General features: G+C 45.5%; 1 protein-coding gene across 4 annotated transcripts; it reads right to left on the bottom strand.

Moving 5' to 3' along the window:
* Positions 1–3395: 3395 nt before the first annotated feature.
* PTHLH (parathyroid hormone like hormone) lies at positions 3396–16209 on the bottom strand. 4 transcript variants are annotated; one of them, XM_038155723.1, is made up of 4 exons: positions 15903–16209; positions 13279–13401; positions 7390–7812; positions 3396–3878 (listed from the first exon to the last, which is right to left on the bottom strand). In XM_038155723.1, exons 2-4 carry the CDS (start codon positions 13377–13379, stop codon positions 3869–3871), a joined length of 534 nt encoding a protein of 177 aa, XP_038011651.1. In that variant the 5' UTR covers positions 13380–13401; positions 15903–16209; the 3' UTR covers positions 3396–3868. The 4 variants fall into 4 exon arrangements, with proteins under 4 accessions (XP_038011651.1, XP_038011652.1, XP_038011654.1 ...); XM_038155724.1 differs by lacking the exon at positions 15903–16209 and adding an exon at positions 14548–14849; XM_038155726.1 differs by lacking the exon at positions 15903–16209 and adding an exon at positions 14405–14538.
* Positions 16210–16435: the final 226 nt, after the last annotated feature.

The raw sequence follows: 16435 nt of genomic DNA, 5'->3' as shown, positions 1-16435 counted from the left end.
AGCCGCTCCAGAGGACAGGCATAAACTGCACTGGTTGTTTTTTGTGTGTCTCGAAGGCCAGATAAATGTCTGTATTTACAAAGGACCACGAAACAAACTCTGTGAGAGGAATTCTGCTGTTGGATGAGCTCCCTGTGCCAAGTGCACGGAGCCTGGAAAGGTCTGTGATGGAGGTCCAGCACAGGGGAGCTGCTGGGAAGAACTGTCAGCATTTGATGTCTCTTAACCACTTTTAAGTTCCGTAGTAAACACGGGGACTGCTGTAAAACCAGAGCAGTGGGGGTGCCAAACCTGTGCTCCCCTTGGAGGTCTTGGGCTGGAACAAAGTTTCAGACTGTGCTGGTTGGAGCGGGGAGGCAGGGCTGCTGCTCAGGGCACACCTGAGGGAGGCCACCGTCCCCTCTGTGACACTCTGGCCTCACTCATTTCTTTGTAATTCTGGCTCGTATTTGACCTCTCCAGCTGAAACCTTGGAAATTGCCTTTCAGGAGATTTCAGCCACATTTATGTGTTTAAATGTAAACCAAGGAAAACCAATTGTATTTCCCATAGTAAAAATCTTTTGGAATTTCTCCTGAGAAGCCCTAACACTTTTATGGCTCACAGAGGAAAAAAAAGGGAATTTGGAAGGGCATCCTCTGCATAGTGAATGCTCTTTTATCACCTTGAGGAACATCTGGGCATGCTGTAAGCCTCTGAAAAATCACACTAATTTAATGGAATCTCCTTTATCAGCAAAAGCCTTCATTATGGTTCAGCTCCTGTGCATGAGTGGACTTTCTGTGCACATCCCACCACCCTCCAGGAGTGCAGACCCTGCCATCTGAGCAGGCTCATGCTCAGAGACGGTGAAGGCAAAGGATGATTTTCCCCACAGCTCCTGCTTAGCCAGGAGCTTGGGAAAAGGCACTGGGATAGGGTGGTATGAAGCAAAGTGAGGAGGAAGCTGCCCCACTCTGTTCTGGCTGCTCTTCCTCTTGCTGGGAGGTGGGCAGAGAGCAGGAAGAAGCTGGTGGGGATGCTGAGGGGAGAGCACAACCCACCAGTGGAAAAGCTGGGATGAAGGGCTTGGAGAAACATAAGATTAATGGCTGTGAGGCAGGATGTGGAGAAAGGACTTGCTGAGACAAGAGACTGGTGAGGGAAGGTGCTGTGGCAGAGGTGAGGTCTGGGATTAGCTGGGAATAGGGAAAGCAAGAGAAAAAGGGCTGAAAGGACATGAATGCAAGAGTGTAACCTTCCTACACGTCATCCAGTGAAACATAAAATATTAAACTTTGAGCATTATTTCTTTTCTGCTCCAGCATTTGGTGTCATGGACATCAGAAAATAGCAGGATAAGTCCTGATTCTTAGGTCCTGACCCCTGCAGGGGTCTTTGAGACTAGTTAAACCTTTAGGGTTTAACTGTCTGAGAAACTGAAATCTCTGGGAGATTTTTACCCCCCACCACAAGAAAGGCAAAGCTGCTCTAGTTTGTCTCAGAAATGGGGATCTTCAGGATTTATTTTCCTGCAAAGCTGAGAACTCAAAATAAGTATTGCGTTCAGCTTGGTGGGGTCTGCAGCATCGACTTTCAACCCAGAGTCTGTGAAGCACAGACTCCACACTCAGATTTTGGAAGGCCTTTTTTTTTCAGAAAAACAGGACTTTTGGTTAAACTCTCTACAATTGCAGATTTTACCTATAAGAAATTAGGAAAAAAAATTTCAAGTCCTTAATGGACAGTGGAAGGGTACAGGGCAGAGCAGAGACGCTTCAAAATCAGTTTTCCTCTTATGAGGAGGCCACTTCTGTGGAGCCAAGGTTAAGCACTTGGGTTTTTGGTTTGGTTTATGCTCTTTGGGCCCCTGTCTGCCAAGGCTCATCCTTTCTGATGAAGATAAATTGCCTCTGCCCACCAGAGATTTCAGTTTTAGTTCCAGCTGGGATATGCTGGTAATCCTGAGATAGAAAATTGTCTTCTGAATATATTGCAGTTAACTTCAGTTGTATAAATCCAAGCATTAGCTGGATACTATAAATAGGCAGGATGTGCAAGGAGGCCAAGTCAAAAAATGTGCAGAAACCCTGCCTTTTTTCCTTAGTGCTATACTTCATCATGTGTAATATTTTTCATCTGAAAAGGAAACAGCATGCACGTGCTTTGTGCTGCTGTAATTAACTGGACATAATGAAGCGTTGAATTTCACACTTCAGAGAAGTAGATCGGGAAGGATGGGTGATTTTTTCCCAAGTTTTCCTGCTTTTAGTATTTTCTTGGAGGTAGTTTTCTACAAGATTGGGTAGGGAGCAGAAATACATCTGGTTTATATTACACGATGGCTGTACTTTGGCAATGGAAAAAGATGGCACTTAAAAAAAAGGAAAGAAGAATAAAAAAGAAAAGTTTGGCAACTACAGAAGAGAGCAACAATTACAAGAACTATCTTAAAATTCCCAGGATTTGTAATTTATTTTTCCATGCTTGCATTTTTCTGATGTTGCTGATGTTAAAGGAGTGGGAGAGAGGAAATTCAGTTGGACTTTGTAAAGTTCAGATATCTCTGTGAAACAATTCCCTTTACTCAGGTTGCCCCCACAGCAGCTGCTGTGATTTGAACACGAAAGGGATAAAAGCAAGAAAAAGTGATAGACCATGACATTTTTCTAGTGTTTTCTTCAGCCAGTGGACATGAAGTCTTGAAGGGGGTCTCTCTCTTAGCTGGTCTCATCAGTGGAGATGAGGCAGAAGCAGGATTAATGCAGATGGGTTTGGAAACAGAGCCGTGTGAGGCATCTTTGCGGTGGGAGAGGGGAAAATTTATTGCAGCAATGCAAGAAATACATTGCAGCAATAAATGGTATGGGTGGTATGTCCCCTGGCACAGTTTGCAGTCTCTGTATATTCACCCAGAAAATAGGCTTTGCCCCCTCACACAGAAGCACAAAGAGCTGAGGCTCTGCTGTGCTGTGGCCATCTGGCTCTCGGGGCAGAGGTGCTGGGAGCCCAGGACAGTGAGCCAGGGCTTGGGCAGCCTGGGACAGCCAGACCTTCCCAGAGCAGAGCAAGCCAAGCCTCCCCTGGGACTGCTTCTCACTCCCTCCAATTTGCAGAGTGCAGAGGCTCAGCCCTGCAGGGCAGCTTGGGAATCTGCTTCCCCTGCCCTGGGGTCGGAGCTCTGGGACCTTTTTTCACCACCAGGTTGTTCAGGAACTGAGCTAACTTGAAATAGAACACTGGAACAAAAGTATGTTCTGAGTGCTCTTTAAGTAAAAGCTAATGTGAAAATGTGGGAGTTTAGACCAATGTAAACACATTACATTTAAAACAACTTTCAGATGTAGCAAATACAAAAATTGTTCCTGCTCTTGAAATTCCCAAAAAGCACATTTTCCTTCTGAGTCATGATTTAATTAGATTATATTTTATTAGACATTCTTTACAAATTTTAAAATACTGCTATTATACATGCACAAAGGAAAATCAGTTTGAACAATTGGATGTAAGCATTCATTGAAATCAACCACAAAACAGGAACATTTTATGTCAGTTATCAATGTACTCAATATGTATATCTAAAGTGCATTATGTTACAAAAAATATAGAAAGTCAGCAGCACCAAGATACGTTCACAAAATAAATACACCAGTCAACAAAATAAATTATGGTAAATGTGACAATAATAATTGTCTTAGCCTTAGCCAAAAAAAAAAAAAAAAGGAGAATTCACAATAACCAAATGTGCAGTTTCAGAGAGCAATGGGGGGAAAAGGTTTTATTCTGAGCATTTACAATATTTACAGGTAATAAATATTTTAATACTTCCCATATGTTCACTATTACAGAATACTGCAATGTGTCTTCCAAATATCTCTTGCTGAAAACGTCAGCGCCTCCTGCAAAGAAAAGAAAGGACAGGAAAAACAGAAAAAATAATTAATTTTCACTTTTTCACTTCAAATGTGTGGACACAGAATCAATAGCAAGAGTGCCACAGACTGTAACAGGGGTGCCTTGCTAGAAACCATCTGCCATAACAGGGCCTGTTTGACCATGTCACAGTTTTAGACATTTATTCAAGATCCCTCTTATGTTTTTTCTCAATGCAACCCCTCTAGAAGTGTGATGACCCACAGTTTGTCACACACTGAGGCCATTGTACCCTCAGAGGAATGGAAAGGGGCTTTTTTATCCTCATGCAAGAGGATTCCTGAGTGCTACAGGCAGAAGAATTGTATCACCCTATGATAAAAATGTCAAGTGCTGAAAAAAAGAAAACACAGTTGGAGAAAAGCAAAAATAGTTTTGAGTGCTTGTTAATGCTGTGGCAATGCTGTGTTAACTGCTGGGGTGTGATGTCATGTTCTGATTAAAGCAGTGCCATGGGGCTTATTTGTCTCTTTTTCCCACTGATAGACCACCCCTTAGGCAGGGGGCTGTGGTGTGTGTGTGAGCAAAGGCTGCTCAGGGCTTGCAGCGAGCACACCCTTGATAGCATCTCTTCCTGTGTCTGACTGAGTGAAAATAATCCTGAATAATAATCTTCTAATCCTGAAACTTTCCCTCTGGGAGCCAGACAGCTTGGTCCTGAAAGAAAGCAACCATCCCATCCTGTTGCCTTCCAGCTCCTGTTGCATTCAGCCCAGCTGAAGCAACGAGCTGCACCCAGTCCTGAGACCTGGGAGTTTTCCAGGGGATGCTGCAGGCTGGTGTGAGTTCTCTCCCCATGAGAACAAAGCAGAGCCTGCTCCCACCCTGTCAATGTATTCCTTGTACTCCAACATGAATTTTCTCAGAGGTGCTGCAGGAAATGCTGAAGGGCTGGGCTTTTTTTTCCCTTCTGTCCCTGTAAAGAGCACATGTGTTTTAGGGGTTCCCTGGGAAACACTTAAGGGTGGAATGTGGAGATATAGGATGGAGTGGGATTCTCTCTGCTGCAGGACTGATCACCAGAGCTCGGGGTAACATCCTATGTGGCAAAAGTGTAGGGGTGTGAGGCACAACAAAACTCAGCTCCTGGAGAGTGTGAAAGGTTTTCTTAACATGCACATTGAAAGGGAAGCTACATCTATCATTCAGGACTTTATTCATTGAAAAAGATTTTTTGCAAATTAAGTAAGAGCACCTTAATTTAATTTAAATGGGAATATAGCTGGAATGTTCATGAGAAATAACTTTTAAAGTGCCTGGAATGGAAATGCTAGCATGAAGCTCCTTGATAATTAGCCAGCAACAATATTAGGGTCCATTTCAGGATGTATTCCAACAGGTGTAACAATGGCACATAATTCATACAGCAAGGCTGTGTATGTGTGTGTGTCTGCAGTACTCAGGCTCATTTCTAAGAAGGTGACATTTTCAGTTTAGCCTGGATTTTAGGCTTGGTTTTAAAGTTTAAGCTTAGCCACATCTTGATAGTGGGCTCTGTACTAATGATAATTTGCAAGCTGCATTCTGTGATTTGGACCTAGGTTTTGCAAGATTGGCTTCTTCCATGAGATACTCCTTGTAGTAAGTCAAAAGATCTAGAGTTTATATTATTGTTGTCTCCATTTTTTTACCTAAACCCAAAATTTTCTTTTCAAGACTGATCAGAGAGAATTGTCATGAAGATTTAATCCAGGTTGTTCAGCAAATAAGAAGCACAAAGATACAGTGAAAATCATGCTTAAAGCTTACCTCTTTTGCCAGCCTACTGAGATAACTAAAAACTCAGGTACTAGAAGTTTGTTAGGGCTGAACCAACATGTTCTCTGTACTTGTGAAGGAGGAATTCCCTTTTTGTTTTTTAACGGATTCTCCTAGTTTAATCATCTCCAATTAATTATGTAAAATACAGGTTCTCTTTAGGAATCTGTGAGAATGCTGCATTTGGATGTTGGACTCCACAGTAAAGCTGAGAGCATTCAGCCATCCAGACACACTTCAAACAGAAAGGCTGAACTGAGACAATCAACAGGGTTGTACCTGTAGCTCTTTTATATATCCCCTTAGATGGACACCAAAGACAGCCCAGCAAGAAAAAGAAGTAACTGCTGAAGTTCCCTAGGATGTATTTTCTACATTCTAGATTTCTTTGTGCTCAAGACAGGTGTTGTTTACTGACCAACATAGTCCCTTGATATCTGTTGAACCCTCAGGCACCTCCTGAGCAGAATCCTGAAGTTTGCCTTTCCTGAGGTGCTGAGACAAACCAGTGTCTCTTACTTCCCTCCTACCTGCTGCAGTCATGACAACTGACCTGTGGTCTGGGATATCCTGGCTTATGGTCAGGGATACCCTGGCCCATGGTCTAAGTGCCCAGCCCCAGGTGTTGGTAGCTCCTTTAGATGCCAGCATGAGCTGAGGTGATAGAGCACATTGCAAACTGTGGCCTGTAAAGCTAAACCCCAGGCTGGATTTTTAGTAAATCCCACAGCTGGTGTCTCTCTCCAAGGGATTTACTGCAAGCAAGTGGCACTTCTCTGATGTCTCTGTTCTGCCAAGGTGAAGGGGAGGAGGAGAGAAAAGGATGGGGTTTTGCTGGTGAAATGCATTTGAGGAGAACTGAAGAGTGGAATCCTTGGCTTTGTCTGCAAGTGTGCAGATTTCCACTCAAGCTGAGATGCCTGCAAGGGGATGATTCACTTGGGACGTCTAGGCTGATGTCTCCAGGCCACTGCCCTAAAAATCCTTCACTGTCAGGCATGAGGGAAGCATGTCCCTCTCCAAGAGCAATGCCAAACATTTTTAAGCAGCAACGTAATTGCTTCACAAGCTGGCAAAAGGATGGGGCTGAATTAAAAAATCCTAATGATGGTAGGGAAAATTTTATGGTGAAAGGATGGTCTGCGTTGTTTGCAGATATTAGAGAGAGAATTTTTCCATGTTCTCCCCTAAGGTTAAACAGTAAAATGAAAAACTGTAAAGCAAGGGTAGGAAAGTTGCCAAAAAAGGGGAGGTGTTGAGAGGAAGGAAAGAAAACTTCGCCATTTTATAGATGCAAAGCCTTAAATAAAAGTCAAAGCTTTCACTCTGCTGAGGCCCAAGTGTGGGACCAAGATACGATGTGAGATACCCTACAGTTAAAGCAGGAAGGGAAAATTTAGTGACTGTGATGTGCTTCCTTTTTACAGAATTACCTTCACTTGCTACTCAGCTTCAGGAAGCAGATTTCAGCAGTAAGTTGTTTACGTGGATTGTGTCTCAAAGGAAAGAAAGGCTCTGTCCCCAGTGCAAGGTGGAAGAGGCACTTACCTGCAGAGAGCACCTTGAGACCGTGCTTGAAAAGCCACTGCCAAATCACGAGCACAAAGGTCCGCTTTTACTCCCAGTTTGAGCGAGGCCTTGGCCTCAGCTCTCACACCAAGGGATAACAACTTCAGTTATACACATGGCATGCTCCCCAAAAGAATATAGCAGAATTACCTTAAAGTTTGATTATGTGTAGTAACAGAGATGTCCAAGAGTGGGCTCTCAGTCACGATGTCTCCGTACAAGCCAGAATTTAGCCAAGCTGAGCGGGTTCGCCTCTTTTTCTTCTCTTGTTCCTTACGTTTTCCAGGCTTTGCTTTCTTTTTCTTCCCTGACGCCTTCAGGGGTTGCTCCTTGTAGGTCTGTGATTTGTTTGTCTCCTGAGTTAGGTATCTGCCCTCATCTTCACTGCCAAACCGGACAGGGTAGTTCTTGGTGTTGGTGGCAGGTTTAGGGTTAGGTGACACCTCTGACGTTGCACGGATCTCTGCAGTGTTGACACCTTCAATTAAATTTTGAAGGAATATTCTTCTTCGTAAGTCTTGGATTGACTTGCCCTTGTCATGCAATAGCTGGTGCTCTGATACAGCCCGTTTGCTAAAGGAAGAAAAGAGAGGAGAGGGAAAAAATGTTTAGGATTTGGTTATTGCCCAGTGTTTGGCAGAGCTCCTCTTCTCCAGCTGTGATGGCCACAGTGACCATGTACAAGGCTTGGAGACAGCCAGTGAAGCCAGACTGCTGGAAGTCTTGCTTCATCCTCAGAGTAGCTGCTCTCAGCAGAGAAGAGAAAGACCTAAGCGGGTAATAATTCTCAGCTGACCGATCACACACCGCTGGAGCTGGATTAGTCACTGCTCTGTTCTAGGAAAGCATCATGACTCTTAATATATCACACTTGAGGCACTAAAAGCAGGAAGGCAGTTGTCAGAGATATGAAAACTAAAGGGTCAGATAATGCAGCAAGAGAGGGAAAACCCAGCACTTGTACTGGAGCCGGAAGCAGTGTTTATACAGCATCATTCTAGTGATTATCTTCTGCTCAGTCATGTACTTCAGAAACATAAACAAGCACATGAAAGTGCATTTTACTCCTACGTTTAAATAAGTGCAAATGCAGGAGTGTAAGGGAAAAATTATTGAATTTGGGTGCCTAAAGCACAGGCACTTTTGTCCATAATGAGCTATCCAAGGAGGCAGCCTGAGCATCAGCAGAGATGAGCCTCAGCCTCTCCTGTGGATTTATTGCTTGGTCACTTGTGTCTAATTGTGGTTTTAGATGCCCTCCTAGTATTGCTTGAAGTGTGAACTTTTGGGGCCAAATTTCTTCTCCGCTGCGCTGTTCGAATTTTATGCTAACCCTCTTCACTGGATCTTCTTCAAGAGCATCCTGGTTTGTTGGAGTGGTTTTTCCAAAGTTCATCCTGACCTTTTGGTACACTGAGCTCTGTCTTGTTTTCAAGGAACTGGGAGCTGAGTAGCTATCTGTCTTTTAGAGATATTGTACTGGCAAAGAATGTATTAAACATCTGAGGAAAGAAGATACAAATGACACCTGGATAATAAATAACCAGGGGAAATGTGAGAAAATACATGCCTTTTTCTTGAAGTTCACAGCTGTGCTGAGAACCACAGACAGAGCACAAGCTGGGATTTTAGCTACGTTCCCATGAATGCAATAATACAGTTTATCCTTCCAATTGCTCTACTCCAGCATGCAGAGTTTGGCTATGGAATCTCTCCTCTTGCATCGGGGTATGGCATGTGACTGGATTCTCACTGGCCAAAGAAATTCCATTCACTGCTTTGCTTGTCCTATAATCATTTGGTCAATTAGCTGGGTAAGAAGTGGTTTCTGCATGCAGGTGAACTGGAAGAAGACACATCACTGGGAGTGAATATTCCTTCCTTCCATCCCATCCCTCTTTTTCCTGCTACGTTACCAGATTTGAAAATGCAAAGTATTTGGGAGTGTTCTGCAGGTTCTCTTTCTCAGTCCCCCCAGCCAAACTCTTCAGGTTTATGACTTGATCAACAGTAGAGCTGTTGGAATTTGGCAATTTCAAGCAGCTCTGTTTTAAGAGCATCCCCTTCAATTTCTGTCTTTGTAGGGCTGCACTTTTTGAGTATTGGGCTCAAGTGGTGGATTGAAGTGATACTACATCTCTATTGCTCAGTGCAAAATTCAAACAGCAGCTTTCCCCTGTTCCACAACGAGACTGGAAGATGACTGTCAAAATCTTGCTCAAAATCAGCTCTGCATATACAGAGGCTTGTGAGTACACATGTAATCAAATATTGTCAGTGTTTTAAATGTCCCAAAATCAGTTTTAGATGACTTCAGCCTTTAGGAAAAATATTTTATACCCTTCTTCTAAATGTCCTTAAGCAAAAATGCAATGTGATAATACATTATTTATCATGTCTTTCTCTTCAGTGCAGCTGTGACTGTTAACACAAGCTCGTGATCTCCCTCAGAAGAAGTTTTTTGAACAAGAGCCATCTCCAACACCCTTCTCATTAGGGTCTGTCTGACTGGCAAGTAGGCCAATAAAACCAGCACCCTGGGCTCCTCTGTGTGACTGCCTCTGTGCTGCCTGTCAGGCTGTCCTGAGTGTGACTCAGGTTACATTCCGAGCTCCAGCAGTCTATTTTCTCAGGAAATTTGCATGGGAAATGCAGTTCTGCTTTCACTCTTCCCGTTCATAGAAAGTGTATGAAATCCCTGTGCTTTAGGGAGTGTAAACCAGTGCCTCATGTGATGAGCAAAGCTTTCCTACTGCCTCTTGTGAACTACCAAGGATAATTCCTTCTATCACAGACAACCCAAAGCTGCCTTAATCCTCTAATGTGTATTTGGTCAACTTCCCCACTGTGACAAAATCTTGACTCTCCAAAGCCTGTTATTAAAGTCCTCTTGATTGAAAACCTATTCCATTTTACAGAGCTGAAACCTAAACATTTGGTTCCAGTACACACAAGGCAGTCAGAGAGCATTACAAGATCTACATCTTGAGTGAGTATGCATTTCCAAAATAATGCAGGGATTGACGTGTGAGGGACTGGTGTGCCAAAGAGGGTAGGTTTCTCTTTAAATGTCTGTATGATATTTAGCATCAAGTCTGGCCCCAAATAACATTCTGCTATTCCAGATGATTGTATAACATTATGTAGTGTTACATTTCACATGACTTCTATTACTCAGCCAGACTTAAGGATTACATTTTGCCTCCCAGCTTCCTTTGTATACTCTAGACAAAAAAACCTCCTTGAAACAAAGATGTGGTAGATACGTATCTCTTTGACCTTCTGCCTCCTTCTGCCTCAGTTATTCAAACAACTCCTGTGTTTGTAAGTCATGGAGAAAGGCTTGCCCAAGAGGACTGATGTAAGAAGTGCTTCATAATGGAGATATCAACAATATCTCACCCACACACTCAGAGGAGGAAGGCAATGGAGACTGCAATGATTGCATTCACATATTGGCCACAATATGGGAAAAAAACATTAGGCTGTTAGGGTTAAGATGACCCACTAGAGGTCCCTTCCATCCTTCTATAAAATGCACCTCTCATCCAAGGAAAAGGATCCTGTACCCAAACCAAGAGCAGTAAATGCTAGGCTCACATGTGGCAGACACTTTTGAGAGAGGGATGTTGATGGTTTGTACTTGACCAGAGCATCCAAACTAATTACTGGATCCAAGTACACTGTGTACATATGAGGCCGAGTGTCTCATCATGGGGAGGGCAGCACAAATCCATGACTTGTGACTATCCTGACTTCACGTACTTCCAGATAAGCTGCTCTTTTCAGGCACATTCCTCCTTCTTTTTTTTTTTTTTTTTTCCCTTGAGATATCTAGCGTTTCTAAAAGGCAACATTCTTCAAGCTACCAATTTCTATCTCAGAGAGCTGCTCTTATTTAGCTGTTATTATCCTTGACTGTTCATGTTGGGTCTGATCCTAAATACAGCAAAATAACTGAGGAGGATTCAGTCAGCTTTCTGTATTTTGCAAGGCTGTGAGTGCCCTTGCCAGTGACTCCAAAGGGAGGGAAATCTGCTCAACCTATCTCAGGCTTCAGAAAAATATTTTGAACAGATCTAGGGACATGATGCTGCGATGTCTGCACATGATGATAAAAATATGTAATTTCATTTTGAGGCATTACTGGTTTCTCAGAAGTTCTTTAGCAGCTAAAGCACTCCTATAACAAATAACATGTCTGGAAATCTTTTCTTGGGACAATTTGCTATTTCTTGCCATGAGATATCTGCTTCAGCAAGGTCTGCAGAACCAGGCCTATGTAATTTTGATTATTTTTGCATGTCTATAATAATGTGCTTCAGTATTTTCATCCATTACTGGCTTACGTTTTTGACTGAGAAAAAAAAATCTCAAAGCCTGAATGAGTTATTAACCATTAACTCTAGGAATGGTTTGTGGCGATATTAAAACAGGACACATGTTTGAGTGTGGTGTCTGTGTTTGTGCTGCGCCCACAAACAAAACTACATGAATGCCACTAACTGACAGCTGACTGGTTTCTTGTGTGTGTTTTACATGCCAGAGCAAAGAGGGAGCTGAGAAATGCGTTTTCACTGGTTAGCTCACACTTTTCTTCCCCCCTGTCAGGACAGAATGGGGAAGTTGGGAAGACCTCTAATCCTGACCTTTAAAAACAAGTGTTAGAACTATGCTAACTACAAAAAGAGAAAGAGTATTTCTCTGCAAATCTTTTTTTTTGGCCTAGATCCAGTTCAAAGTTTCCTAGCCAAGAAAATAACAGTATCTAACTGCACTTCAACTATTTTCTTTTTTTTTTTAATTTAGTTTTGAAACTTAAGTTTCTCTATATAACATGGTCCCAAAAGAAAAAAAAATAGCCTAAGATCAGCTTTCAGGAGTACAAAGCAGTTAAATGGACTGAGAATAATATGCTGTAACATTATCAGCAATAACATGTTCTACACAATTTGCTGTAGGAGATTTGTAATAGCTCTCTGCCTGGTGCCAAACTTTAGGTGTGTCTAAAGTCACTTCACCTGGGGTATTTTTTTTTCTTTTGGGTGTTTGGTGTTTTTTTAAAGCTATTATTATTATGTGTGTTGCTCAACTGGCAGAGGAAATGCTATTTGGAGATCTTGTCCTTATATATATAATAAAACATTTACGAGGAAACCCATCTGAAATTGTTTGCTGTGTCATGTTTCCCTGTAAGTTTTGACCGGATTTTCCAGAACTCTTTCTCCAGCTTGGCTTCCTTTGGAACTGAATAACAATACAGCCCTCCCCAGTGTGACTGAGGTGTTTCTTCCTTAGAAAATCTGATGCAAGTCCAGAGAAAGCCGGCGAGTTAGATGTGAGAGACAGCTGCTCCTGCATCAGAGAAGAGGCTTCTCCTGCACTTTGTGTACGGGCATTACTATAAACCAGGCTGATTATTTTGGAAGAAGCAAAAAGGTCATTTCCTGAACAGACTGTCTTAAGTTACACTAACATTTATCAAAAAATATGCCTCTGCCTCTAAGTAAGATACTGGACTCCTTTTGGATTTTTTTTTTCCCCTGAAGTGGCAGAAGTCCAAAGAAATTGTTCCGTACTTCAGTGTCATGTTGGCCCTCACTTCTGCGTGTTTCCCCTACCCCTATCAACATTGGCTCCACGCCAGAGCCGAGGAAGTGTCAGTAAGTTTGTGTAACACGGAGCATTTGGATAAACCGGGATGCTCCCTGCGAGGGTCCCGGGCAGCTGCGCAACAATCCCCCAGGTGTGTCGGAAGAGAAGCCCCTCAGCTTTCACATCGCGTCCCCCAAAGCTTTGTACGGTCAGAGAGCTGCAAAGAGCCCTTTCCCTGCCCCGAATGCCTCCCCCTGGCTCCCAGGCAGCGCCGGGGAGCACCTGGGGCAGGTAACCCGGGCCGGCCCCGCGCAGAGCCGGCAGCGCTGCGGAGCCTCCCGGGCTGCCTCCCTCCCTCCCTCCCTCCCTCCCTCCTCCCCACCCGCCCCGCCGCCGCGGCGAGGGCGAATAAAGGCAAAGAAGAAAAGAAAAAGAGAAACTCACAGTCTGCGGCTGATCCCCTCTACTGATCTCCCGTAGGAGGGCACGGAGTAGCTCAGCAGGAACACTGCGAAACTCCACTGCTGGAAGAGTTTTGCGAACATTGTATCCTCCGGGGCTCAAAACCTGCAAGGAAAGAGAGGTCAGTCCCGAGGGACAGATGCGCCAGCGCCGTCCTCAAGGAGTCCTCGCTTCGGCTCTACCAGCTCCGAGGCAGTGAAGGAAAAACAAACTTTCTGAGCTCTCGGCTCACTCCTTCCAAACTTCGCTCTGTCTCTCTCCCTTCCTTGCTGTCTGCCTCTCCCTCCCTCCCTCTTTCCCTCCCTCCCTCCCTCTCTCTGTCTCTCGCTGCCCGCAGGCAAGATCTCTCTCGGTATTAGTTCAAAAAGCTCCTAGCTCTCATTTCAACAGGGTTAGAGCGGGGTTCAGCGAGTTCCCTGAGCCCTGTTTAGTTCTAGTCCGCTAAGCCGCTCTCTCAGGGCTTTATGTTACAGCAGAAGCCCTCTTTGCAGATAAGGGAAGATTCCCAAAAGTCAGCTCAGCTGCTGGCTTCTCTGTAAACACGCGCGGACACACAAACACACACGCAGGCTGAGGCGGAGGGGGAATGCATCCCCACATCTGGCTTTCGGTATACCTCTGCAAAAAAAAAGGGTCAGGTTCACGTCTCCAGCTGCCAGAAAGTTTTGGTCCCCAACAGTGACAAGGAGAGAGACAAGCGGTGACAAGGAGAGACAAGCAAAGGTCGCTGCCTGTCTGGAGAGCCCGAGAGGTCTGGGAGGAGCGGTAGCCCCGGGAGGCTCAGGGGCTGGGAAGCATGCTTGGCCCGGCAGGTTGGACTGGGCTGCAGCCTGCGATGTTCACACGCTCCGGAGCAGCCTCTGGGAGACCTGCGGGAGGACGGAGGGTTTTGCAAAGAGATGGCGCCCTAGGAACATGTGCGGAGAGAGCGAGAGCCCGGGCGGGATACCCACAGCCAAAACGGAGACTGGGAATCAGCGCTTCCCGGGCCCGCAATCAAAAAGGAGCGAAGAAAGGGAAACACCCGGCAGCACATGCACTCGGCGGACCCCAAGAACTCCGGCCAAGCTCTCCGCATCTTCTGCAGCCGCACTCCTCTCTCGCTCACCTTCCAGCTCTCCCTTTTTGTGTTTACCCCCGGGTCAGCGTCTCCCCTGCCGCGGGGATTCCTCCCATCGCTGGGAGCGCTTTTTAGCTCAAGCCCCAGAGCGCTGCCCGGGACTGCTGCCGCCTTTCCTTGCAGGCACCTACCGTGGTTGGTCGCCGTTCCCCTATTAGCCGGAGGGTCGGTTCCTAATGATGCTAATTGTACGCTAGTGAAGGGAGGGGGGGAGCTCAGGGGGAGGGCTGGGGGAAGGACTCGCGGTCTATGAACACAGGCGCTCCTGGCCAAAAAAGTAAACTAGTGGAAAGTTTTCTCCTCCTCTCCCTTTTTCGCCTTCCACTTCGCCCTCCTTCAGCCTGGCCAGGGCGCTGCAAACCGCCGCGTCAGGTTGCGCTCCCGTGCGAGGCGGGCAGCGCCGCGGGGCTGCGGGGACAGCGGTGGCCGGAGCGGCGGGAGGTCAGCCCCGGCCAGCCCCGGCCAGCCCCGGCCAGTCCCGAGCCCCGCCGGGCACCGGCAGCCCCGCACCCCCCGAGGGAGGCACCAAACTTTTCCATCCCGGGACAGCGCTCGCGTGAAACCCGAAGGTGACGCAGCCCGCCCGCCTCTCCAGCCCGTTCGTGCGCGGAGCTGCCCCGGCTGCTCCGAGGGGACACGGGGACAGAGCCGGGGGGCGGCGCGCCCCTCGTCCCCAGCCCGGCGGCTCTCCCGGAGGGAATGCCCTCCCTGCCCGCCGATCTCCTCGCGTTCGACGGCGCGGGCCGGGCCGTGCCAGCCGCAGCTGGGCGCGCCAGCTCCGTGCCCGCAGCGTCCCGGGAGCCCTGGTCCCTCCGCGGGGCTCCGCCGAGCCTCCCCGGGGACCGCGGCCGGGGCAGCGGGGTCGCTGGTTGTGCCGCTGACAGCCTGATTTACAGGGAATGCTTTCCCAACACCCGCACCAGCCGCAACAAAGCGCTGAGGCGTGCCGGCTGCCTGCTCCTTCTCATCCTGCCCCCGAATTAAGGCGCTCCGAGAAGGTTTAGGTGCAAAGCAAAGCGTTTTTCTACCTGCAGGTTATTTGAAGTTGAACGACGCTTGCTGACACGATTTAAAAGCCCAGATTCCACACCACACAGGCAAATAAAACCCACAGCATAAGAGCTGAAATGGAAATCATGCTGAAAACATTAAATCGTTTATGCTGTAAATAAATTCCTTGAACACCTGGTAGGCTATAAATTAAAATGTATAACTAATAGGCGTCTTGGATTTACACTGCCCTTTCGACTAATTAAAAATAATTGTGACATCCCCAGAAAACAACCCCCAAAAACTCATCAGGTGTATTGCTCATGTTAAAACTAAAACTTCCATCAAATATTTTTCGAATTTCCTCTCCCCAGAAATGACTTTAAAAAATGCATCAAAAACCAACACACATCAATCATCCTTTACAGACTCAGGAAAAATAAATAGCCTCTATAAACTCAGAATCCTGAAGTTTCTTCTTAATTTATCACTTCACCTTTTCCTTGAGTTACAGCTGTCTGTGCCTCTCAAAGATCACTCTGGCCAACAGTGGTTGCTCTTCTCAGCAATCGCTTCCAAAACTATGTTCTATGCTTAAGAAGAAGGAAAATGGAAAAAAAAAAAAAAAAGAAAAAAAAAAAAAAAGAAAAAGAAAAAGAAATAAAAAAGAAGTTAAATGAATTTAAAAAAATAATAAAGGCAATACTTTTCAAAAATCCAGCCTACAGAGCTTTGATTCTGCCTGTAACAGATTAGGGCAAAATAAAGGGTGTTAAAAGCAGGTGCTTTTCTCCCTTGCTGCTCTTTTTATTATGAAGAACAGAAGCTTCCCCTAATATATATAGTGAGGGAGACCCTTCTCCATTGCTTTTATTGAAAAGAGCAAACTTGTGACATCACAAGCCACCTTCCTATGGCTGAGTTTGCCTCTTCTCTGCCTCAGTGGGCTTGGGAAAAAAAAAAAAAAAAAAAAAAAAAAGGAAGACGGAAGAGAAAAAAAAAATAACACAACCCAGCTATGGCTGTGCT

Source organism: Motacilla alba, chromosome 1A, assembly GCF_015832195.1.
Source record: "Motacilla alba alba isolate MOTALB_02 chromosome 1A, Motacilla_alba_V1.0_pri, whole genome shotgun sequence".
NCBI classification, from domain to species: domain Eukaryota; kingdom Metazoa; phylum Chordata; class Aves; order Passeriformes; family Motacillidae; genus Motacilla; species Motacilla alba.
Note: the sequence above shows the minus strand (reverse complement) of the source record. Positions and strands in the feature narration are given on the sequence as shown.

Bases quoted from the DNA above. Each gene is read 5' to 3' on its own strand.
- PTHLH (XM_038155723.1), bottom strand. From the start codon at position 13,379: ATGTTCGCAAAACTCTTCCAGCAGTGGAGTTTCGCAGTGTTCCTGCTG. The intron at 7,813-13,278 runs GTGAGTTTCTCT...TTCTTCCTTTAG, and splicing joins GAGGGGATCAGCCGCAGACT to CAAACGGGCTGTATCAGAGC.